The sequence below is a fragment of the Vanacampus margaritifer genome, chromosome 6 (genome assembly GCF_051991255.1).
Source record: "Vanacampus margaritifer isolate UIUO_Vmar chromosome 6, RoL_Vmar_1.0, whole genome shotgun sequence".
Lineage (NCBI taxonomy): Eukaryota > Metazoa > Chordata > Actinopteri > Syngnathiformes > Syngnathidae > Vanacampus > Vanacampus margaritifer.
In genome coordinates, this window is record NC_135437.1 from 16017988 (window position 1) to 16043409 (window position 25422).

Consider the following 25422-nt stretch of genomic DNA (forward strand, 5'->3'; position numbering starts at 1 on the left):
ATTGGCTGAACCCGGTCTTTATTCCACATAAGGATTTTCCATTGTAAAATTTGAACAGGTTTAACATTAACAACCTGCTAGGAGAGGGAATAAAAACAAAGAAAATCACTTTTAACACACCACCGAACACCACAGGCTAACCAAACAATTATTTGCTGATGAGGGTATTGGGCTCAAATTAGGCCTGATTATCCATCTGTGTGTCTCTGCTCAAGTCACACAATAGGCCAAGGAGTGAGCTTGGTGTCGAGTGTGTGTGAGGGGTGAGCTGGTGGGAAGGAAGCAAACATTGTTCGAAGGCCTTGAGATGAGGCGAAAACAGAGTCACAGAGTTTATTCGCAAGAGGAACTTCCCATGAGACAGAAAGAGAAAAAAAACAGACAAAAATTAGGTTGGGTGGGGGTGAAGAGTTTGGCCAATTTCCTCCTTTGGTGCACTATAACCAGCCAGCAGTCACTCTTAAAGGCATAGGGACTTTTTTCTAGCTGACCTCAATGTAATAAACAATCATCTGGGAACGAATGCCATTGGGATATAAAACATTTTGTCCCTCACAGAAAGCCACTTACCGTCACAGGTAAAGGTCACGGGCTGTTGAGAGTCAGAGATCTCGATGGACACCTTCACAGAGCAGCTGGTGTCCCCACCAGTGTCCCTCTGGGCGATTACAGGACTGCGGAAGTAGCCGGGGTTGGTGGCTGTGTCGCCGTGAGGGAATTTGGAGCGCAGGCTGCAAGAAGAGACCCAATAAGAAAGTTGTGTCTGAGCTAGATGTGGGGTACACGCAAATTATCTGAGGTTTTTGTCTATTCCGAGCAGGGCCGTCACTATTAACTCATTCACTGCCATTGACGGCTATAGATGTCAAAAATGAATTCGATATATTTCTATTAGTTAAATTTTTTCCCCCCAGTTTTGTTAACAGGAGTATGAAAACCTAGAATTTTTCATTTTTAACAGGTATAAAATTTGTAATTAATTGTGAGTTAACTACTGAAGTCATGCGATTAAAAATTGTAATCGCCTGATTCCCCTAATTTTTAATAATCTTTTCTTTTTTTTATAGTTACATCAGGCAATTAATTTTTTTTATTTTAATTAATCGCGTGACTTCCCTAGTTAACTCATGATTAATCACAAATTTTATATCGGTTCTAAATGTATAGTAAAAAAAAAATTCTAGGTTTTAATACTTTTGTTAACAAAAGTGGAAACACTTTTATACTAATAAAAATAGTTTAAATGAATTTTGGACGTCTATAGCCGTCAATGGCAGTGAATGAGTTAATGTATATCTTTTCACTCCAGCATTCAACAGCCAACTGAGAGTCAGCGATGCTGTCAAGACGTCATACCTTGCAATGTCATTGCAGAAGGCCACCACCTCCATGTTCTGAGCGTCTTCTTGTTCCAGGGAATCATTCTTCACGAGACCCTTTCCTTTACCCTGCATGGGCCAAAACACGCACAGGGTGAAGGAATTTGAAACACACCAAAAACAAACACACACAAAGGAAGAGTCTCAGATGAGAAATTCAATACACATTACAACTGCTTTGACGTCAGCCTTCAAGGTTTTAATTCCAGGAATGTTGATGGTGCGCTTCTATGACTATGAATCACAATAAGTGAATAAAAGTGTGACACCTTATTTCCTTACCTATCTGTTAACAGCTGTAGAAGGCATGATTTATTTATTTTAGGTGGGAATCGAAAGGCCTTGCTGGGTCACACAGGATCTGAAGTGTTGGGGGAAATGGTTCCTCTCAATCACACACACACACACTTTTAAGATTAGCGACTTACTGCCGGGAACTTTCAGTAACACTTTGTGCTATTTTACGCGACTGTCTGACTCGAGGAATGCACTTCCCGTGGCACAGGAAATGCAGTGCGCAAGAGCCCTGGCTCTCTGCAAAGTGCTCAGTCACGGCTTTGGCAACGTGTGACCCTGACATCAGTGTTGGCGACGCGGGACAGAGGAGCACGAGGAGGAGTAAGTGGTGGTAGAAGAAGATGAAGAGGAGGAGGCGTAAGAAGAAGAGGAGGGAGAGAGGTGTGGAGAAATGTTTGGAATGTGGATGTAATCGTCGTTTCCTCCCATCAGAAACGTCTTGAGCGTTTGAACACACAAAAGCGCTCGTAGGACAGCAAGTGTGTCACAATAACAGTAAAAACACTTCCTGAAATGCTTGAACGCCAGGTCATCCAGTTCATAGTGACCCCCGGTAAACACTTTTTAAATACAATGTCATGAGACTCTGTCATGTGCGGTTTGTTTAGGTTTCGCTCATTGTAGCCTGTAATCGATATTGGACACTGAATGTAAATGAAGAGACAGTGTTAAAGCGCTTTGAGTATCTTGAAGGTAGAAAAGCACTACTACCATTCACATAAAGAGTCGGAATAGTAATAGGGCTGCAGCAATCAAATAATTTGAATTCAATATTTTACTGATTACTTCATTGATTTATCTTCTTTTTTTTTATTATTAAATACATTAATTGGAATGTGAGGTGCAAGTATTATTTTGGCCCAGTTGGGGTCACTATACTGTCACTCTCCTGTAGTATCTGTGACTTTGCATGTGTATGACTTTAAGGAGAAGTCGAAAAAAAAAAAAAATTATATGTCCCATGTGCATATACTAGTCTAACTAAACACATTTTGATTAATATTGGGTTCGTAGAATATGAAATAAATGGAAAAATCCACCTGTTTTATTAAATCTGAAAAGGGTGGCCATTTTGAATTTGAATGTTTCTGCTTAATTTATATTCCACAAATGCAATAATCAGAATAGGCCTGCCATGTTTAGACTAGTGGGGCCACGGAGTAAAAACAATGTGTAAAGATTTTTTTTTTTTTAACTTGACCGCCCCTTTAAAAAGCAGCGCCTGGCCTGGTGAGTGACGTGGGTGTCAATAAATTAGTGTGTAGAGTTGGCTGGCCTTTAACTAACCAACCAGTTAGCCAGTCTGCATGTTGAGAAACTCGGGCGAGTTATGGCCATTGCCTTCTTGGGCATTATAATAAAAAAAATATATATATATATATATATATATATATATATATATATATATATATATATATATATATATAAATTTGATGTTACACAACCATAGATGTGCTGTTGTGGTAAACATTGCACTTCAACTTACTTGTTTAGTGTGAAAATAGGGCATGAAAAATTAGTTCATTGTGCACCGCTGCAATCTTGAATGTCTTAGTTAAGTCAAAAACATTGTCAAGTGAGGACTCCCTTACTGTACTGTAGTGTAGTGTGTTAAACTAATAATTACCTGTATCTTGAGCGAGTACTACAAAGTTGCACACATTGTTAGGTTAATGTGAAATCTAATTGGGGCCACAACTGTGAGGCCGCATAACGCATCGAGTTTAGTGTAGGCTGAGCTGACCTGATGTAACACCGGGAGACGGCAGGAATATCAGCACGCCGTTTTGACAGCGGACCTGCATTTCCTAGCATGGCAAGGAGACAAGCGACGCACATTCTGTTGGCCATCGCTACGCCGCTGCTCAGGTGACAATTTTCACAAGCTGTCCTAGTTTTTATATCGAGCAGTATATAGTAAGTAAAAACAAACGCAGGCTGGATCAAACAAACAAGAGTTCAGTGAGACAGGCCCATCTTTGTTCAGGCGCCCATGTGATTCCCACGTTGACTAAAAACCTTCTCCCTTTCATCGCTGTGATGTGTCACGGTGCCGCGTGGTGAGGACTACGACCGTGAGGGAAGCTCATGTTCACACTTCACACGATGAGTTGGAATGTGACAAATTGGGCAGACTGTCACAGCCGGAAGGTGGAACTGCTGTGTGCGACAAACACACGCTTGACACAAATTGGCAGCTTGAGATACATATGTTCACAATATGAACATACTGTAGTGTATGTTAAAGGGATCATAGAACATTGACTTTTAAAAAGATGCATACACATATATGGGGCTCTGCAGACATGTTCTCAGAATTGCTTTAAACTTATAACTGGAATAAATTGCACAATCAAATGCACAACCTCAACAAGAGCTCAGGTTCAGAGCTCAGGTTCAGTGAGTATTATGGCCCTTTCTTTGACTTTTTGTAGCCATTTTTGTGATGCTTAACTCGTTTGCTTCAAAAAAAAAAACTTCCATTCTAAATATTACCACGGTCCCACAGACGTTTTTATACGTTTGTTATGTCTCTTTGTCCAAAGTCGGTCCTCGAGGGCCGGTAGTCCTGCAGGTTTTTGAGGTTTCCCTGCTCCAACGCACCTGTTCCAATCAACAGGGTCGTTATCAGGCTTATGCAGAGCTTGCTGATGAGCTTCAGCTGTGTTGGAGAAAGGAGACATCCAAAACCTGCAGGACTACCGGCCCTCGAGGACCGACTTTGGACACCACTGTGCTAGAGCGTATAGAAGGCTTTGACGCAGCCTTTGAACTGAAGAGAATGCTTGAAGCAATGGCAGTTATTTAAAAAAACGACCAGCAGGTGGCAGCAGAGGATAGAGGATAAGAGATCAACTAGGGCCACGTTGCAAAAAGCTCTTTCCTCCACTGTTTTAAACAGATTTGCGAATAATGATGAAACTTAGCTATATTCTAATGTTAATTCCTGCAAAACGAAAAAAAACATTTTTTCTGATGAAAGAGACTAATCTTTCTTTTGGTAGGTTCCATGTTTTTTATAGCAATAGAACACAATATGCTGTAGGCCTTGCAAAATCTGATTCATCAAATTAATAAGGTGCTGCGCTGAGACTTGTTAAGCGGAAGAATATTCACAGGGACTTACATTAAAAGATCAAATGAAATGAATCACTTTTGTGTCATATTAAAGTTAAGATGTCAATTTGTTTTTTGTGCATGAGAATGTTAAACAAGTGAAACTATTGCTTGTACAGTTAATACTTTATACAATAGCAACAGATGATTGACCAGCGTTGCAGATAGCTTTATGTTCTACCTCCTACTCTTCATCTTGGTATCTCGAGTTGGATATCACTCAGAATCAATAGATTTCCCTCTCTAACAGGTCAACTCCTTTGATAGTTGTCCGCAAATAAGACAAATTGCGAGCTGTCAGCAGAGCCTGTCTGCCTTCTGTTTGCAAACATGCAAATCAATGCGGCTAGGCTGCGCCGTTGACATCAGAGGAACAAGTGTGACTCAAAACACATCAACTTCCTCTTTCGATTAGGAAGTGACCGTACCGTGGAGGACTTACTGACAACAAAGGACAAGCAGCAGAAAATAACATGTAGCGTACTGTTCTTTCACAGTGATCTTTTTGTATCATTCTCTTGCTCAGTAAACACAAGGTGAAAAGTTGAGAAAAGCCCAGCTTTCTGTCATGTGACTCATACTGTTGTTGACATCTCTGCACATCAGCGGCAGGCATCCACTATGCTAGAAGTGCACTGCAGCATACGTAAGGTGTAATTAGAGCATTAAATAAAAGATCAAAAGACTCTGGCGTGAGGGGGGGTCTTCAAGTCTGGGAGGAGGGACTTCAGACGGTTCATTGTACTTCTGGCTGACGTCATACAGACCAACGCTCAGTGAATTTAAGATTAAATTGTCCAAATCGATAAAGATCAGCAAGAAGGCAGGCAGTTAGGCAGGCAGGCAAGCGAGAACACGCTTGATCCGTCGGCGATTGCAAAACGCTCCGGTGTGTTTGTGGTATGTCCCAAAATGTTGCTGACACAGCAGGTAGGCGCGGCGTCTGAGGCAGAGAAGCATTATCGCACTTCTTCCACTACACTTTATTGCAACTTGTGCTCTTTTAAGACATCATATCAAAGAGCAGACATAAAGTAGTTTGTAGTCAAGGACGTTCCACACGCTGGTCGCCATGGTGACCCTCGTACATACTTCTATTCCCATGAAAGAGTTCCTTTGCGACTAAATCCCTGACTCAAACTTACGGCAAGTGACTTGACAGACTTTAACAATTAATCGCTCAGACTCAGCAAACTCACTAGGGTAAGACTGACACTTAACAGTGCAGTTAAGTTAAATATCTCCAGGGTAAAAAAAAATAAAAAAATAAGCACATTGGCCGACTGTTGGGTGTTAATCAGTAGATGAACAATGAGCAGCCTTAAAATACTGTTTTTGACTTAAACTTGACCAAATCCTTTATTGTTTTTAAATTCTTATTAAAACTAGGGGTGCACCGATTTATCGGCCCCGATTTTCTTAATTTTGGGTGATCGGCAGAACCCTTAAAAATAAACCAATCTTTTCCACCGATCTCATCTCCCTCCTCAGAAGTCTGAAAGAGTCAGCCACCGTTCTCTTCTGCTGAGATGACGAATTGGCTTTTCATTTTCATTTGCGAAAACTACTTTATGTGCAGTTAAAACAACCCGTTTTATTTCACAGTTATCATTCAATGTTTTCCACTAAAACAAAACTGGAACACTAAAGGTGTATGCTGCTTGTTATTGGGGGGGAATCGGCAGGTCAGACTTTTTAAAAGATCGGGAATCGGCCAGAAAATTGTGATCGGTGCACCCCACCTTAAAACATTGCGGGAATGACCGTTTGTGTAAATCACACAAGTTCAAACATAAAAGAAGTCAAAACAGCCACCAAACAGACGATGGCAATTTGGTCTTGTGGGTTAAAACAAAACAAAAACTGGAGAAATACCCTCTTGCCTACTCACCCACAGCAATGTCCTAAGGCAATGTTCTAAATATTCCTGACAAGACCTCAGATCACTCACGCTTGAAACCAAAGATTGGAAAAGAAAAACAGCTAATTGGAAAATAAGTAAAGAGGATGTGAAGATACAGATTGATGGGGGTAGTAATTTGAGAAGCTGAGTGACCAGTATCAGCATACTAGTGTGGCTACTCTTTCACGTTGCCTGTAATGATATGTAAATCCACCCATTTTAGGGTCATTAAAGGGCTCGAGCCGATACAATCTGATTTGGTGCCGCTTATGCACAGCACGGTACCAGTTTACCGTCGCTTTATTAGTCTTTGTTTGTACTGCGGGAAATCATGAAAACAAGACATAATAAGAAACAACATTAGCATGGAAACGAGTACAATATCTAACAGGAGACTGGGGGGGGGGCATGAAAATGTAGCGCTGCAGCTATTTTAGAGACTGTGGAGTAGAATTACGATTATGTGCGTGCCTACCTGACCGTTTCCTTTGTGTTGCGAGGAAGTTCCTGGGATGTTGAGCGAGTGACTCCTCGTGACAGCGGCCCCAGTCGATGCCCTCCTCGGTTGCGCTCGGGCCGACCCGGATGCCTTCCCCTCAAGCGGGGGACCGCTACTGCTACTTTTCCCTTCAGTCTCCAGCACCGCGTCCCAGGGATCCCCAGCGGAAAGGCCCTGCGCCACATCCGGAGCGTCGGCCGGCGACGTGCCCGCATCCTCGTTGTCGGGTTTGCGCTTGGTCAGCGGGTCCAGATCCAGCCAGTCGAAGCGGCTGATGCACGTGGGTTCCGTCGCCGCCGGGTTGGGTGCCAGGGAGGCAGGGCAAGGAGGAGCGGAATCTAGGTCAGTGCAGGTCGACTTGCCGTTCTTCAAGTATTCCGAAGTACTGGCAATCTTATCAAAGAGCTTTGCCATTTCGGGGTCCACGGTAGGCGGCGGGGGGTACACCATGGTGGCGGCGGCAGCAGCGGCAGGTTGTATGGGAGTGAAGGCCAAGAAAGACGTCTGCTGGGCAGGCAGCGGCATGAAGGGCGACATGGCTGGAGTGAAGCCGTTGTGAAACGTCCCTGGCTTGGGGAACGCAGCGGAAGGGAACAGAGGCGCCGGCTGATGGGTCGGCGTGGCCACGGTGGAAGTCGACGGAGTGGACAGGATGGGTGTCCATTGGGAACCTTGGAAAGGGGATGAGCTACACGTATGGCCACCAGGGTAGGAGGCGCTGAGGTTAAAGCCCAGCAGCGACGACGGGCGCGATACTTTGCTGTTGGCTCCAAAGTTTTCATCTAGGAGGAGCTTCTCCAGCTCCTCGTTGGTCAGCTTGTCCACATCGATGTCCCTGAACTTATCGGCCTCTGGCTGCTTCTTGGTCTCGGGGAACACAATGAGGTCCTTTTCTGGTCTTTTGGCAGTGGGCAAATGTGGAGAACCAGCGGAAGCAGAAGCAATGGTTGCAGACTTGGGCTTGTTTGACTTGGGGGAGGATGCGCCAGTGGGAGATGAGGAAAAAGTGTGCCTCTTGTCCCTCTGCAGCTTTGCTAAAGCCTCTTCTTCCATGCGAAGGGCTTCCTCTTTACCCACAAGCCCCTTTGGCTGGGGGACATCCAGCTTAAACCCATTACCTCTTGATATCTGGGCCATGGCGTCAACTGGGAGGTGCCATGAGCTTGACGGCTTTTTACATCAGCGCTGCGAAGCAAAGCCTCATTTACCTACAACAAAGATAGAGTAAAATGGGACAGAATTTAATCTTTTATGAATCTTATTTAGTTTTCTAACTCCTTATGAAATGTTTTTCTTTCCAATTACCACCATTAAATATTCATCAAAAATTCTGATAAAGTATATTTTATATTTGAACCCACTGTAACATTATGCACAGTCGGCATAGGCCAAATGTATTAAACTTAGAATAACCGATAAAATGGAACTCTACTTAAGGTCATTCTTCCGCATGCCACTAGTAATAATCATACTTTGAGAATTAACATCACCCAAAAAAAAAGTATAATCAGGCTTTTGTTACCACGACGTGATGAAGCTAGTAGTGGGTTGTGACGTAGCAAGCAGCTGAGCTAACTACATACCACAAACACCCTACGTCAAACATTTACACAAGGTGTTCACTTTATACAACGCTGACTCATTTAAAGTAGCCATATGAACGATAAGTCAGTTTGGTGAGCGAGTCATCTACTTCCAATTTCCAGTTAGCTATGACCAACATTTTTTTGGACCGTAGGCCTTGACTGAGAGCTTGAGAGACAGACGTCATGCATTTGAGTGCATCCGTTTGTGCTGTGGAGCACCGAGTGAAGATGAAGACCCCTAAATTAGCTTCTCGCGCTAGCCGATAGCTAGCTAACTGCGGAATGTTTAGTTAGCTGCGCCAGGAGCCAGAACCAGTACATGAATTCATATTCGGAGACAGGAAGTATCACTTGGATTTCTAAATGTTAATATTTCGCCTTAACCTACGTTGCATAATATGTATTGTATACATTTTGATATCAACGTTTATCAAATTCATCATGAATGTGATGTTAACCTCCTAGCTAGCACGCGTAACCTCACAAGTGTTTCACTTCAATGAGTATGTGTCAAACAACTTCCAGCGACCACCTCGACCTGCTAGCAAAAAAAAAAAAAAAAAAAAGGACACTACACACTCCTCAAAGCTGCCATTCATCCCACCACCGCAGGGTTGAGTGAGTTCCTTCTCTGGCCAGGCACTCCGAAATGACCCCCTCCCCCTGCCCCCCCTGCCCCACCGCTCCCCTCCCATTGTGGTGGAGGAGGCTGGCTTGGGCCGGAGCTCGCCTCACACCATTGTGCGCCTCAAGAATTTGGCATACTAAGCAACCTGAGGGGTCTTGCTCTTGCTCTCTCTCTCTCTCTCTCTCTGGCTTTCCCTCGCGCTCTCAGAAACAAGATTGTGTTATCAGCTGCGCCAACACCAGCGGGGAGTGACAGCCAAACTGAAATATTAGAATCATCATATTTTAGCCTGAGAACTCAAGTCATGTGCCACTCACACTATGAAATAAGACAAAAAAATGTCAGGAAGAATGGGCACATCAAATTCAAATACCGAACCGCTAATCATGAATGACATTGGCATCAACGGATTCATTCTGCGAATTTTGCTTTATTCTTGGGTTATTAGCAACCATTTACGATTAAAGGGATCACCATGCGATATCTCAAGATGGTAGTTCTTCTAGCGTGCACTACATGAACGTAGTCAACGAGTTTTTATGCGTGAAGCAAACAGACTCACACTCGCGTATTATGAGAGGCGCTGCCACTTGTTAGCAAAGTTAAACTAGGCTGCTTTAGGGTGGTTAACTAACTTCTTTTTACGATTATACAACCGCAAAGAATGTTTAAAAAAAAAAAAAGATGCAGGCAGTCACCATCAAAGATTGCTTTGTTACTGTTAGATAATAGATGGATGGATGTTTTACTATTGCTATGATAGCTTCTAGTGCTAATCTCTAGCACGCTAATTAACCACAGAAATGGTTTTCAGTGCTTTTAGCGTCAAAAGACTAAAGTTATACGCGAATTAGACTTGGTAGCTAGTTTAAGTTAGCTATCCCGTTTTAACCATGTACCATCGTTGTACAATGTATGACCATGAAGAACGCTATAAAATAAAAAGCCTTGTCATATGTCATTGAAGACTGAGGGTTTGAGATTTTTCAAATTGTAATATGTTACTGCCATCCGAAAGCTAGCTAACTAACTGCTGAGACAGTTGTCAGGTGCGGACTCACAATCCAACATCTCTTGTTAATTTTTTGTTACACTTAGGCAACTAGAAAAATATGATACTCGAGTATTTTTTTTTGTGATAGAAGTTGACAAGACAGGAAGTTGTACACGTAAAAGGGGGACACTCCCGATTCATCATATATCAGATTATAAGCAAAGTAAAGCTTCTACTTGAATGTTTTATAGAGGTGCAACGATTAATCAACAACTAATTAATGATCAAATTAATTGTTAATTATTTTTGATAGGTGGTTAATTGTTTAGATACGAAATTCAATCCAAATCCTCGTAATCTCATCTGCTCAACAGTAAATATTCTCCAATTTCTGTAGTCCTTTATGAAAAAAACTTGTCTTTGTGTTGAATTAAAATAAACATTAATTAATTTATGTTTGTGCTAATTTATGTCTTGCTTATGAATATAGGGATGTAAATTAAACTTGTTTTTATTGATTAATTAACAAAATAGATTGACAGATTAATCAATTAACTAAAATATGTTTTTGTTGTAGCATGGAGACAAATTGGACACTGGGACAGACTAGTCTCATTAGTTTCCTTTTAAGAAAAATGAAAATGCAAAAATAATTTACTATCTTGGACTTTTCCCCAAGATAAAAAAACAAAAGGCTGTGTGATGTCCCATCATTGTTTGGCGATCCAAGCCTCAAGTAAGCATATATGCATGCCTTGTTATTTATGTGCTGTGGCATATCAACTAGCAGTATTGTTCACTTTTATTCCTCAAAAATCAACCATGAATAGTTGTACCAGCCCGAAGAAGAACACTGAAGCTATGCTAAGATAACAAAAACAATCAAAAATCCTGACTCCAGATACGCGTATACTTCGATGCTAGGAGATCCGTATATGGCTGCAGGATGCATGAAAGGGAAGAGAAAAAGTGAATTGAGCTAAGACAAACTCCAGTGCTGAGTGGCTTCCACTGCATTATGACAAAAAAAAAAAAAGGTGGGGGGGGGGGGCATCGTGGCGCTTTAAGACATTAAAACAACATTGGAGCTGTCGGCCGCTGTGCTGTTTAAGTATTCACGAGGCAGCCGAGAATGCTTGCTAGAGTGGAAACAAATGGAGAATGCACAAACTCTTGGAAGCTACTCTGTTCATTCACTTCCTCCATGAATTGACAAAAACACACACAAGTGTTGTTGCTGCTGCTGCTTTCCAATCAAGAGTTCAAAACTGCCAATGTTAGCAGTCTGTTGGCTCAAAGTGCAAGGAGAACATCTTTAAAATGGAAAATATGTAACCGGGGCATAGACATGGAAATATAAGACAAAAACAAAACAACTATGGAATATGGCAAGTTCGGCAACAAATTGCAAGTTATTTACTTGTTAGGCTAATACTGTGTTAAGTGTGAACCCTGACCCACTTGAAATTTATTCAGTTTGACAAAACTGAAACTTTTGACCAACTCATTTTACTTATTTATAATATAACCTTTATTTAGCCAGGTTCCTTGTGTGGTTGATGCCAGACAAAGCAGAATGGTAAACTTCTCAAGATGATACACACAAAGGTCTTAATTGCTATTGGCTGATCAACTAGGAACAATAATTGCACCCGATTAAAGGCAGATAGTTGTCTGTAATATACTGTATGTGCATCCCACCATCACTGAGCCTAAATTGGCTAATAGGAAAATAGTAATTGTCATTTTTAAACTAGTGTAAGTTGTTCGGTATTTAATGTTGAAGGTAATGGGGGGGGGGGGGCATATATTTTGGGGTATATTTAAGGTTTATATTAGAGCTGTCAAACAATTAATTTTTAAAAAATCAGATTAATCACATCTTCGAATTTTGATTAATCACGATTAATCGCTTAATAAAAAGGCTTTTTATTTAAAAAAATTCCCGCCAAATTTGAAGAGCACCGGTTATGTGTTAATTCTTTTGACATTTAATGTTATGAGGACGCCTCAACATCTTTTGATCTAATGCACACGCTCATCCTCTTCTTCTAATCAGTTATTTACTTGCATAATTTAAAATGGGGAAAAAAATGATCCCAATATTTTGACATGAACAAATATTCTTAATGTGATACCCAAACATTTATTAAATCCTTTACTTTAATGCATGTACTTATGTTTATTGGTCAAACACAACCTGTGCTACCTTAAACATAGCCATCCGCTGTCACGCTAAAGGATAATCTAGGGTCATAATTAATAGTGCGATTAATCTGCGTTCATTCGTGATTAATGCGATAATTTTTTGTGATTAATTAATCTATTAACGCTAACTTTGACAGCACTAGTTTATATACACATCAAAACATTTTTAGGAGGAAGCGTCTTCCATTGGCGATTTTTACTTGTTGCCCCGCTGCAAATAGGATCTGACGAAACACAAAACAATTTGGAGCAAACAAAAGTAATGTTAACTTTTAGGCTAATATTAACATATTTACACTAAGGGTTAAGCAGTTCCAAAACACCGCTGATGTGTATCTAATTATGTTTACATACTGTTGACAGTGACATACCATACGAGCAACAACATCAGGGACATGCAGACACAAATATATGCAATAACATTAATGAACATTTTGAAGAGGGAGGAAGCTTGATTTGGTAGGTAAACAATCTGCACTCACCTGATTAGTAGTACTTTTTGTTCACTTCTGTACGAATTCCTGACATAAGGCACGAGCATTTCGCATAATGCTAAACAACAAAACAAGTGAACAAAACAATATTTTTTAATACGCCGGTGAGGTTTTAAAATGTCAACTTTTCGTTTTCGAAGCGATTCGAACTTCCAACTTGAGTTGGCTGCTAAGTTAGCGGCTAACAAAAAAAGAGAGTGAAAATCATGCTGAATTTAAACACGCGCTCAGTTCGAACTCTTTAACAATAACGCTATCAAGACGACGACGGAGTTGGCGTGAGTTACATTTGATGATTAGAAAAGTAGTCGTGAGTAAAGCGCTTCGGTCCCACAACAAGGAAGAAAAGCAGGATTTTGTCAGACGGGAAGCGGTCGCTTTCAATCTGGAGGAGGAGCCGCGGTTTCGAGGCGACGACGGACAAAAAAAAAAAGTTTCGACGCAAACATTTTAGTGAGGGGGGTGGAAATTTCACTTTCTCACCTTTTAGCGGTGCAGTGTTCGGATCCATTTTTGTCCCGCAGCTGCATTTTTTTCCATCCACTTTGCACGGCGGAGACGTCAGTTCCTGTGGAGGCTGGACGAGGTTTTTGGAGAGGCTGGCCTGGAGTATGGAGGGTTGACGGACCGCTTGAAGGCGTAATAAGAGCGGCAAGCAGCGCCATCTTGTGGCCAACTTGGTTTGACCGATGGCATAATCGAACGTCATCGCCACTTCTTCCGCATTTCATGCACTTTAGTCACGTAAAAATAAATAAATAAAAATAAAGCACTGAGGTCACATGGCTGAGGTACGGTACAAAAACAACAAATACAAATATAACGATTATTCAAGTGGGCACTTGTTTCTATGTATTACAAATTGTATAATTGTTCAATATTAAATGTTATTCATGGTTAAATTTTAGCACACAACCAACATGCTTCATTGGTCCAATTCTATAATATAAATAGCATTTTATAAATATTTTAAGTGCGTAGTATGACATGTTTAACAATGGTAATTTAATTAAATGACATGACTTCATACTATGTTATTATATGTATTATGTAAATCGTTACAGTATGTTTAATTTATGTTTGTCAGTGTTTTTTTATATGTCATATGTGCACTGCTTACCATATTCAATTTTCATGCGCTATGTATAAACACTCAAAAGAGAATTTAAAAAAGACGTGAAATAATTTATGCATGTACAATTGTTATAATTGATTTTATTTGTGTCATTCTATGTATTTATCAGTGTTTTACATGGCTTATATATCTGAATTATACATGTAATTTTGGTTTTCATTTAACGAGATGTCATAAAACTTACATTAAAATCAAATGCAATAAAACACACCCACTTACGAAGAAATATTATAAAATCAATAAAAATCTGAAATCTAAAAATAAATCTACACAAATAAATGCTTTAATATATTGACTGCATTATTCTTCATATTGTAAACTGGTTGAAAATAAAGCTGTAAGTATCTCTAATAGTTTACTGCATCGTCAATTCAATTTTTTATGACGTTTTTATATGACTTTTTCAGCCAAGTACTGTATATCGACAATGACGAGCCTGATAAAGAATAAAAACACATTAAAGTCCATGTTTGCGCAATAATCCTATGTGGACACCTTTTTATAAAATTGTTCAAATTCTTTAAAAGTGTCATAAAGCACTGACTACGCCCGCTCGACGGTTGACAGAGCGCCACGTACAGGCTGCTTAATCAGCTCACCGACTCTTGCCACGCCGTCCAATGGGGTTGGTCGTGGGCGGGGCGTCACCATGGTGACCTCCCCCGGCTAGTAGGGTTGATGCCACGAGCGGCTTGTATTGGTAGGCAGCAGGTGGCGGCTGTAAACATACACAAGCTAAGCTAGCAAGAAGCTCGTTTAAGAGTCAAAAGTGCAACTGGAAGTAAGTAAGTGTTATTAATGGGGCGTCGTTGACCGTAACTGTGTTTTACGATCACGATTTACGGTTTGATCATGTTTTGGTGCCTATTTTCTGTCAGAATCGCTTCACCAGCCAACAGATGGTTCGTTTCTGTCTAAACAGTTGACGTTTGTAGAAAATAATCATCATCATCATAATTATCTGATAGTCACCATGTTGTATAAATGATTTTGACCAACAAACAATATACAGTAGATCTGTTAAGTTGCCACGGTGCTTCACTTTTTAACATTTTGATGTGGGACATTATTCCAAGATGAAAACAAATAAATCACAAACATCTGCAATAACTCAACAAGACAAGATGAAAAACGTGGCATTGAAATGTTGGCAAATGTATTAAAATTAAAACTCAGAATTTAAGTATTCTGGGAGCGTGATGAAGTGGCTTGCACATCTGCCTCACAGTTTTGACGTCAGGGGTTCGAATCTCGGCTCCGGCCTTGATGTGTGAAGTTTGCATGTTTTCCACCTGCTTGCGTGCCATTTCTCTTGGTACTCCTGCTTCCTCTCACATTCCAACCACGTGCATGTTATGATCACGAGTGTGAGTGCTTGTGTCAATCTTAGAAGGAAACTTTTTTATATTTCAAAGCAGATGGCAATGGTGCGAGGTAAAGCGCTGGCCAATTGCGTTCTGGTTCTGCTGAGTCTGTGGCTGTGCATCTACTCACTGCCCATCGTTGTGGACCAGAGCAACGAGAACATATCCCCCAAAGAGGATGAACTCAATGCCCCACAAACTGCAGTGAGTCAAAAAATTGTTTTATAATCACTTTCCATACATCAGTAATAAAATCCATTTGGTTCATCATGTCCCAGGACACCGGGCTACACTACGACCGGTACCTCAGGGAGGTCATCGAATACTTGGAGAAAGACCCTCACTTTCGGGATAAGTTACAAAACGCCAACATGGACGACATCAAGGTAAAGTACGAGGGGAAAATAACCCCATCTGTTGACACCCACACTTGTTGCGCTACTGAACTGTTGCGTCAACCTGCAGCAAGGTAAACTTGCCAAAGAGCTGGACTTTGTCCACAACAATCTGCGCACGAAGCTGGACGAGCTGAAGAGGGAGGAGATGAACAGGCTCCGGCTGCTCATCAAGGCCAAACACGACATGCAGACAGGAGATGGTAAGTTGGTGTTATTGCGACTTTTGTTTGATTGTTGCACAAGACGTGTTGTAACGTACTTCGGCTGTTGAAATATCGGATGTGGCTTTAAAATTGAACACAGGCAGATGGTGACGTCATACTTTTGGTGCACTGGTGCTACTTTGTTTTGAATATGGTAGCAAATTCTCCTTAAATAATAATACAGTATAACAAAGTATCATGTCCCTGCAGGCTGGAAAGTTGATCACCAAGCCTTGTTGAAACAGTTTGAGCACCTCAACCAAGACAATCCGCACTCGTTTGAGCCAGACGACCTAGATCGCCTCATCAAATCAGTATGAAGCTTAAATCGAACATACGTACTGTTGTATGTCATTTATAAGATATCCCGATCGGCATTAACAGGCTACGAAAGATCTTGAACACTTTGACGAGGAGCGCCACGACGAGTACAAGCGCAACGAGATGAGGAAGGAGCACGAGAGGCGAGAGAAACTGAAGGCTTTGACGGAGGAGGAGCGCAAGAAGGAGGAGGAATGGTTTGAGGAGATGAGGAAGAAGCACGGTGACCACGCCAAAGTCAACCACCCGGTAGGTCAGCAGTGGAAAGTTCGAATACCCTGTTACTGTACTTAATTTGCTTTTTCAACTATTAAGGGATTTGTGGTCAGGTAATTTTATTTTTTTTTAATAATAGCTCAAATGCTAACATACGGATGAATGCCAACATACACTGCACCCGGGAAGTATTCACAGCGGTTCACTTTTTCCTCATTTTCCTATGTTAGAGCCTTATTCCAAAATTGATTAAATGTTTTTTAAATATTTGCAAATTTATTAAAAATTTTTTTTTTTTTTTACAAATCACATTTACATACTGTAAGAATTTAAATCGATACCCTTAAAATCAATTGAGTTCTTTGTTGGACCTAATAGGACAATTTTGCTATTTAAAAGGATGACACCACGGTATTTTAAGCCCTTCGACAGTTAACTATAGGCATATAATGATTAAATCTTACCTTTGACACCATGGCAATGTAATTTTTTATTAAATATTAGGTGATTTGCTGGTTCTTTTTCTAAGGCGGAAGTAAAACGCCCGGTTCAGTAAAACCCCGCCTCTCCTCTTGCTGTCACTTTAAGCTAATCATTGGGCCAACTAGCATTTAGCTTTAGCACATGACACCAGTGTGTTTTTATAGGGAAGCGAGGACCAGCTGAAGGAGGTGTGGCAGGAATCCGACGGTCTCGACCCGAACGACTTTGATCCAAAGACCTTCTTTAAAATACATGGTATCCCTGACACGTTTAGCGCAAATAACTCTTTATTGTTTATAAATACTCATCTATGCCATGTATGCGCAGACAACAATGGCGATGGTTTCTTTGATGAGAACGAGCTTGAGGCCCTCTTCACAAAAGAGGTATGACATCATCCCATCAAGGTTTTTCTGTCATGATTGACAGCACAAAACCAGAATATGTTGCTAATGCTAATATTGCTATCAATTTATATTCATACCCCCCCAAAAATAGGTATGTATATGATTTGTGCTTAGGTTCTCTAGGTTGTAATTTTTGGCTGCTTTTATTAGCAAAATTAATAAGTATTATAAACTCATTCACTGCCATTGACAGCTATAGACGTCAAAAATGAATTTGAACTATTTCGATTAGTTTTACATTTTTTTCCACTTTTGTTAACAAGAGTATGAAAACCTAAAAAAAAAATATTGTACATTTAGAACAGATATAAAATTTGTGATTAATCATGAGTGACTATTGAAGTCATGCGATTAATTACAATTAAAAATGTTAATCGTCTGACGCCCCTCGTTTTTAATAATCTTTTCCTTTTTTAATTAGGGGCATCAAGCGAATTTACAATTTTTAATTGTAATCAATCACATGACTTCACTAGTTAACTCACGATTAATCACAATTTTTATATCTTCTAAATATATAAAAAAAAAATCTAGATTTTCATACTCTTGTTAAAAAAAAGTGGGGAAAAATGTGAAACTAATATAAATAGTTCAAAGGATTTTTTTACGTCTATAGCCGTCAATGGCAGTGAATGAGTTAAATATGTTTTTTTGTATTTGTAATGTTTTTTAAATTCATGTTACACAATTCTTTTTATGATTCAGGTAAAAAAAAAAATCTTGAAATAATAATCATCTAAGTTATAAATTATTTATTTTTATTTTTATCATTAATTTAAAAAAAAATACAACTACTAAAATATGGTTTTAAAAGTAAGAAATATTTTTTACAATAATGTTTTCAAGTTTTTCGTCATGTTGTGGAAAATCGAAAGAGTCTGCATTAAAGTACTGCATGATGCTCAGTGGTCTCATTTATTTTTATTGCCCGGTACATACATTTAACAAGCTTGTTGTTTTCAAATGTGTTATTGAATTAATTTGTTATATTAAAATATGTTTTTCTATTTTCATTTTTTTTTTTTCAAATACATGTAATGCTAACAATATTTTTGGAAAAAATAAAGGTGATATCACCTGTGGACTGAGTGAACATTGTATGTCCTGTGTTGAAGCTTGAGAAGCTCTACAACCCCGAAAACAAAGAAGACGACATGGTGGCGATGGAGGAGGAGAGGCTTCGCATGAGAGAGCATGTCATGACTGAGGTAGTATGATTCATAATTCAGATACACAGTGCAACTTGAAAGTATTTATAGCTCTCTTCCACATTTTGTTATGTTACAGCCTCATACCAAAATGTATTGAAAAGTCCCCCCCCCCAGAAATTCCATTTTGGAATAAGGCTGTAATGCAACAAAATATGGAAAGAGAAGCACTGTGTGATGAAGGGTCTTACTTTTAGACAACAGCCATTCATGATGCATTCAGGTGGACACCGACAAAGACAGACTGGTGTCACTCGCAGAGTTCCTGGCCGCCATGAAGAGCCAGATATCCCAACAAAAGGAGGAGTGGGAGGTCAGAATTCCTTACAATTTTTGTAAAAGTTCATGTCAAAAGTAAAAAGAGCAATAAGTGGTACTAAACATCCGTAGTACTTAGGCTTACTTTCTCACATCACCAGTGAAATCACTGAATTAAGACCTTATTGTTTGTTTGACTGAATTAATGCGCTGCTTCCAGACCTTGGAGCAGCAAAAGTCCCCTTACACCGAGGAGGAGCTGGCAGCGTATGAGCAGCAGCTGACCCAGGAGGGCAAGGTGATCATGGAACGGGCGTCGGAGCTGCAGAAGCAGCGCGAGGAGCTCCAAAAGAAGCAAGAGGAACTCAATAATCAGAAGAACGACATTCAGCAGGTCCTTAAACGCAACAGTCACGAGATGCCATCCGCCTTCATATTTGATTCATTCCTTTTTTTCCCTCCTTTCTCTATTTAAGGCCATGGAGCAACTCGAGAGACGAAAAGCCTAATCCAAGAATGACGTCAAAGGTGAGTCAAGTGATGCCCCTCCAAAAAGTTTGTATTGCCTTTAGATGCCACAAGATGGTGGCAAATGACTCACAGTTCAGTTTATTTCCTTGCCACCAGATGGCGCCAAAAGCAATACTCTCACTGTTTTCGTTTTAAATGGTGAAATCCAAATTTCCTACAGAGTTTTAATGCCATGTGGACAAGACCTAATTGTGACCCTTGTGCTTGTGATGAGGTGATGATTGTTTTTTCCTTTTATCGCAGAGTCTGGACCCGTGGGAGCTGCAGGTGAACAGGCGCTAAACGGGCACCCTTCTCAAACGCCTCCCGTCCTTTGACACTCTTGACAGGTCCTATCAGGAATATGTGTGTGTGTGTGTGTTTGTTTGTTTGTCATCATTTCAACTTTTTGTCCAGTCTGCTTTTGCTGTTTGTTTTGTTTTCAGTAACACTGGATAAAAGTAGGGTTGCAAAAGGGTGGAAATATAAGGCGGGGAAACCACTTTACAAGTATGTAGTATATAAATAATATAATATATTTACTTTCCCTATTAGGAGCCCAGCATTTAATTTTGTATATTCCTGATTTATTCACATAAATGAAAGTTTCCAACTTTGGGAATTCCTGGAATTTTGCAACTCTAGATGAAAGTGGGCTGAAAACAGATGTGTTTCTTGGCACTGTAAATTGTTGCCACTTAAACTCAAGGGTAAATGATTCATAGTATTTATTTATTAATTTAAATCTACAGCTATTGGTGTCATGAGAACCGCATCCCTGAAGATGTTTACTTTTCAGTTAATTTGTTTACTAAATTAACTAATTAATTTTTGAAATGGTTGCTTTGTGGTTTGTCATGTATGAATGCATCTTGTTCCCCATCACATCATACTTCTGAGTCCCAACATTTTAGCACCATCTTGTTCCGAGTGGTAATAAAGCGAATGGCCTAGCAAGTTTACAGTGTGTCTTTTTGCTTCTTTTTTTTTTGATTACTTGTAAAATATATTTCCAGTGATAGCATATGAAGATAATCGTAGTACAGGAAATTGAATTTACTATTTAATGGAAAGGGTCCATCTCCTCAGTATATTATAAGCAATAGCATAAAATATATACAAATACAAAACTATCAATAGCTTTAAAAGGTGGGTGGCCAGAAAATAAAAGGGCCTGGCCACCACGTAGCTCCGCCCCTCTGTTAATTTTTGCCACCAGAAATTAAGTTTTTTTTTGTTTCAAGATATCAGAATTAGAATTTGTAAACAAATATAAATATAAACAATATAAATGCAGTGTGTGCACAAAAAAGTTTTTAATCAATGTAATCACTGCTGTTCAAAATGAGTTGAATTAAATTGGAAGAGTTTTTCAAAAAAGCACCTCATGATGATGGATGCTTTTTTTTTTATTGGTTAATTGATCAAAAGTGTGTACCAATTTATCAATGCAAAGGTTCAGCACCGAAACACAGCATATATAAGCGATGTGGTGTCAGAAATGGTCTGCATCCACATTCAACTGAATTTTCATCACCTTTTTTTTGTGGCAGTAAAGTGAATGAAGCTGCTGGTTGGCGACCATCACATCCGCCAGTAGGTGTCCTTTAAGCGTTCAAAGACGAAGGCACGGGACTGCACCGGGGGGTATTTGTCAGATCCATCGATGCAGCTGACCACAGTCTCGTTATCGGGGTGGACGAAGAAAGCCAGAGATTCACGAGTGCTGTTGCAGTCTCCGGCAGGGGGGAGCAAAACTCTGTGGAGCTGATGGGCACACATGAATAACAAGCTTTTCTCGTGACGTCCATCACGCTCCCTCCTATTTACTAAACAGTAAATGTAGAGTAAATTTTACTCAAAAAAAAAAAGACTAATTCTGGTCCCAGTCTTAACAGAGTATAAACTTTACACTTGGGAAATTTACTGTGTAGCTGCATTTCTGCCTCAAGTTCCAATCATTTTAAGAAATATTTTAAATGACGAATAAATAAAGGCCGGGTAAATTATATAAATATACAACAGTATATTTAAGGGATATTTAGTATTGGAGCAAAAACAAATTAATGAAGCCTTTCAGGAATTTTATTCTTTTTTTTTTTTTACAAATCAGAGTATTGTGCCCATTGGGATGGTATGGGCAACTTTTTCTAAAATAAAACCGTTTTTCCCGAAGATGAATAAGAAAGAGGCAATGGAGATAGGTGTTTTGGAAACAAAAGTTATTACTGCCACTAAAGCTCTTTCTATTGGGAAAACACCAGGCAATGATGGATACAGCATTGAATTTTATAAACGCCTCCAGGTTATATCAAGTCTATTTCCTTACCATGCTTTTCAATGATATTATTTTCAGTCTATGTCAGGGGTGTCAAACATATAGCCCGCGGACCAAATCTGGCCCGGAAAGGGGTTTAATCAGACCCGCTAGATGATTTTGTAAAGTAAGAAAAATTTGTAATATCGGACCAATTAATCAGCCGACCACAATAAGCACATAGAAATTCATAATTTCACAAGCAATCCTCAGATGAGCAATGCAACTTGTACATGAAATTGCCCCGGATGTCATTATTATACACACAACCTAAAGTTACGGCTTATTTAAAAAAATAAAATAAAATCATAGACTGACATAAATGTGTTAAATACAGCAAAAATTAAATTACTGGTAACAAACACATATGGCAAGGATTAACGTCCCTATAACTGTGCCACACAATGCATTCTGGGAACAATATATACCCAATATAACACATCCAGAACTCATACAGGTAAAGTGCTGCCACGTGCCATTTGCATTTGTGTTATTGAGTATAATTGACGGCAATTGTTTAAAAGTTATATACCTTGATTTTACCGATCTGGCCCACTTGGTAATATATTTTCCTCCATGTGACCCCTGAGTTAATATGAGTTTGACACCCCTGGACCCCATCTTCTACTATTGCAAATATACATTTACCGAAAAATATATATTTAAAAAACAAGCAAACAATTCCACGTAATATATACAGCCTTTTCTTAAAATATTACTTTTTTCCTGAAAATGTACTCTGTTGTTTCCTCTAATAATACAACTTTTTACCTGGAAATAAGCTTTTTTTCTTCTCCCCCTCAGAAAATATACTAGATATTTGAGTTTGCTGTCCTTACTTACTTAGTACGAAAGTACTCACCACAGAGACAAAGCGGTCGCTGGTCCAACGCTGCATTGTGTCGGCGATGTTGACGAGAACAGCTCCGTGCACGCAAGGAGCAAAGATGAACTCACCGGAACGACGGCGCACCTGAACACACACATTCACGTTAGGGAATTTACAATACATCATAATCGTTTTTGATTCCATACTTGGAGACCCTCTGCGCTCTGGAACAGCAAAGAGATGCTCCCGTAGTCGGAATGCTCTCCGCATCGCAGCTGACCCTCCTCGGCTTGCTCGCTATTCACCGGCGGGTAGTACAGCGAACGTAGCATCGTGCAGTTCTCATCGGCTACGACGACAGAAAAATGTCTTTCTATGTTGAACAATGTTTGCCAATCTTTACATTAAACGCTGCATTATAGCAATGCAGGTCGTCTGGCTAAATCAGCAAAGAAGTTTGCATGAGTAGCCACATCATACTTCCAATCAAGCGGTGTGCGTTCAGGAAAATATCAGGGTCCACATCCAGACTGTGGGCCATCACCCTCAAAATGCGCAGGCTCAACTCTTTGCAGTGGTGGAAAAAAGCCGTCTGGGTCTCCCGGAACCCCGGGGCCACCTCGGATGTGGGCCATTTCTACGGAGATACACAAATCACAATGAGTCACTATTTTATAAGCGATGGTTTGTCTGCCAGGATGATGCAAGGGACGCTATAAAATTAGAATTTGACTCTGTGGCACAGAACAACATGCTTACTGTGTCAGGATGCAGCAAAGTCACGTTAAATGCCTCTTTTAGATCTCCTGGTTTTTGTGGATTCAACCTAAATGTGAATTAAAAATAAATAGTCATTTATTTGTACAAAATCCTGCTACAATGGAACCTCGATGTAATGGACTGATAGGACTATTAGATGTTTAACTGAAGTACTTTTTTGTGATCTAAAAAAAAAAAATCTGAAATACCATGTTCGAGAACTCGTAATATCTGTATATGGCGAGAGCTTGCTCAGTTAAACAACATCCAGAAATATGATCAGGCAGATATGACATGGCCACCAAGTCGGCACAGCAGTTACCCTTGCAGTATTGTACCAAACAATTAGAAGATATGACTCCAGTTTTAAAGGCTTTACTGTGGCTCCCAATCAGTTGTAGATTATATTTCAAAGTTCTGCTACTGGTCTATAAATCACTGAATACATTAAAGAATTGCTGGCTGAATGTAAACCCAGTTGGGCTCTGAGGTCTGCAAATTGAATCAATTAGTGAAGGCCAGATTTCAACACAAAGACGGTGAAGCGGCATTAAGCTGCAAACTGGAACTAACAGACTTGCATAGCTTCTGTACAAATGTATGTTTTGAGCCGACTGGATACTATTTTCTATTAACTACAGAGTCCATTGCGTTCAGAGCTGTTAAATCGAGGTTCCACTATTTATCACAATAGTGGCCCCACAGTATTGTATAAGACAATTATGGATAGCTGATACTGATAAGATACAATAAAAGTGCCTTATCAGGTCAAAGAGTGTTTTGTTGTCTGGAGATGAGTGGATTTTTTTTTTTTTTTTTTAAGACTCGAGTCAAGTGCTATCATCACAACAAAACAAAACAAACAAGCACTTTACATAAAAAAAAAATATTTAAAAAAAACACCTTTCAGTCTTCAGGGGAATCCACCCGTGGTTGAAATAATTTGGGAAGGCTTTCCTGTTGAACGGCTGCTTGAGATGGTCTGGCAGCAGGAAGAACCTTCTGGAAGTATCCATGACATGATCAACCTACATGGAAACACTCACTTTTACTTATTTCGCCTAATTCCAATGCCTACAAGTGTGTGTATAGTTGCACACACACACAAACATGCAACAAATTACGACACGATCTTCTCACACACTTGAGTGCCAAATGTTCAACATCATTCTAGTTTTTAACACCCAAGAAGAAAAAATTCTGGAAGTCTCATTTACAAACATACATTTTAACAACCATAAAATGTAACCCAATGAACGTGCACGCCTCGTTTCTTTCTATTTCTTTTTATTACTACAACTACTTTCTGTTGAGTGTCACCTCCTCCTGCGTGATGCCAGTATTCTTCAAGAAGACAAAACCCACTTCTGTGAAAGCCACTTCTAACTCTCTGCTCAGTTGGTGGAGATCCAAGTTGGAAACATCTTCGACGCTGAGGCTGGCCACGCTAAAATCTACCACCGGGATGCTCATCGTTTCGAATTAAAATTAAAACCTCTAAAAACAAAACAGAAAAAAGGGGGGGGAAACAAAACAAACCGAAAACAGCTGAATTTGGCCCATAATGAACTTCGGTATGTGGGACGCACTGTTATGGGGTAGATTTCCAGTCACGTGATCCCATCCATCCAATCAGAAGCGGGGCCGTGATATGTCTGTTGTCTGCTCACCTTTGGATCGCAACGCCCTGATCACATGCGATGTGGACACAAACACACTTTTTAAATACAAATTTCAAGAAAAAAGTAGAGCGGCTTATTAGCCGGCTGTGGTTTTATGGGCATCCAAGACATACGGGGCCTCAGCTGGGGCCCCCGATGGTCGCGTCTCTCACCACAGGAGTCCGAGTGGTTGAACTCAACTTATTTTTCTTAACTTAGTTTCTAAATTATTATTAAATGCTTTCATG

General features: G+C 40.0%; 3 protein-coding genes across 7 annotated transcripts in view; 1 reads left to right on the plus strand and 2 right to left on the minus strand.

The window, feature by feature from the left end:
* pik3c2a (phosphatidylinositol-4-phosphate 3-kinase, catalytic subunit type 2 alpha) overlaps window positions 1–13753 on the minus strand; it is a 32059-nt gene extending 18306 nt beyond the window's left edge. Inside the window, exons 1-4 of one of the 3 annotated variants that reach the window (XM_077567542.1) lie at window positions 13589–13753; window positions 7172–8403; window positions 1357–1448; window positions 571–731 (exon numbers count right to left, since the gene is read on the minus strand). In XM_077567542.1, the coding sequence (XP_077423668.1) occupies window positions 571–731; window positions 1357–1448; window positions 7172–8332 (1414 nt within the window). In that variant the 5' untranslated portion in view covers window positions 8333–8403; window positions 13589–13753. Of the gene's footprint in view, window positions 1–570; window positions 732–1356; window positions 1449–1661; window positions 3033–7171; window positions 8404–13093; window positions 13509–13588 lie in introns of those variants that run through there. The other 2 variants (XM_077567543.1, XM_077567544.1) reach the window with 2 other exon arrangements.
* Window positions 13754–14836: 1083 nt separating this feature from the next.
* Window positions 14837–20570, plus strand: LOC144053911 (nucleobindin-2-like). Of its 2 annotated transcripts, XM_077568815.1 has the most exons (13): window positions 14841–15021; window positions 15656–15808; window positions 15883–15990; window positions 16070–16202; window positions 16416–16519; window positions 16590–16775; window positions 17390–17480; window positions 17553–17611; window positions 18748–18840; window positions 19064–19153; window positions 19319–19492; window positions 19575–19626; window positions 19873–20570. In XM_077568815.1, the coding sequence occupies exons 2-12, from the start codon at window positions 15659–15661 to the stop codon at window positions 19605–19607; spliced, it is 1221 nt and encodes a 406-aa protein (XP_077424941.1). In that variant the 5' UTR covers window positions 14841–15021; window positions 15656–15658; the 3' UTR covers window positions 19608–19626; window positions 19873–20570. The 2 variants fall into 2 exon arrangements, with proteins under 2 accessions (XP_077424942.1, XP_077424941.1); XM_077568816.1 differs by lacking the exons at window positions 19575–19626; window positions 19873–20570 and having other exon boundaries at window positions 14837–15021; window positions 19038–19153; window positions 19319–19466.
* Window positions 20571–20974: 404 nt separating this feature from the next.
* On the minus strand, window positions 20975–25114 carry LOC144054315 (uncharacterized). Of its 2 annotated transcripts, none has more exons than XM_077569616.1 (7): window positions 24879–25114; window positions 24417–24541; window positions 23514–23580; window positions 23235–23391; window positions 22961–23103; window positions 22788–22898; window positions 20975–21375 (listed from the first exon to the last, which is right to left on the minus strand). In XM_077569616.1, the coding sequence occupies exons 1-7, from the start codon at window positions 24984–24986 to the stop codon at window positions 21193–21195; spliced, it is 894 nt and encodes a 297-aa protein (XP_077425742.1). In that variant the 5' UTR covers window positions 24987–25114; the 3' UTR covers window positions 20975–21192. The 2 variants fall into 2 exon arrangements, with proteins under 2 accessions (XP_077425742.1, XP_077425740.1); XM_077569614.1 differs by having other exon boundaries at window positions 24834–25096.
* Between the last annotated feature and the right edge of the window lie 308 nt (window positions 25115–25422).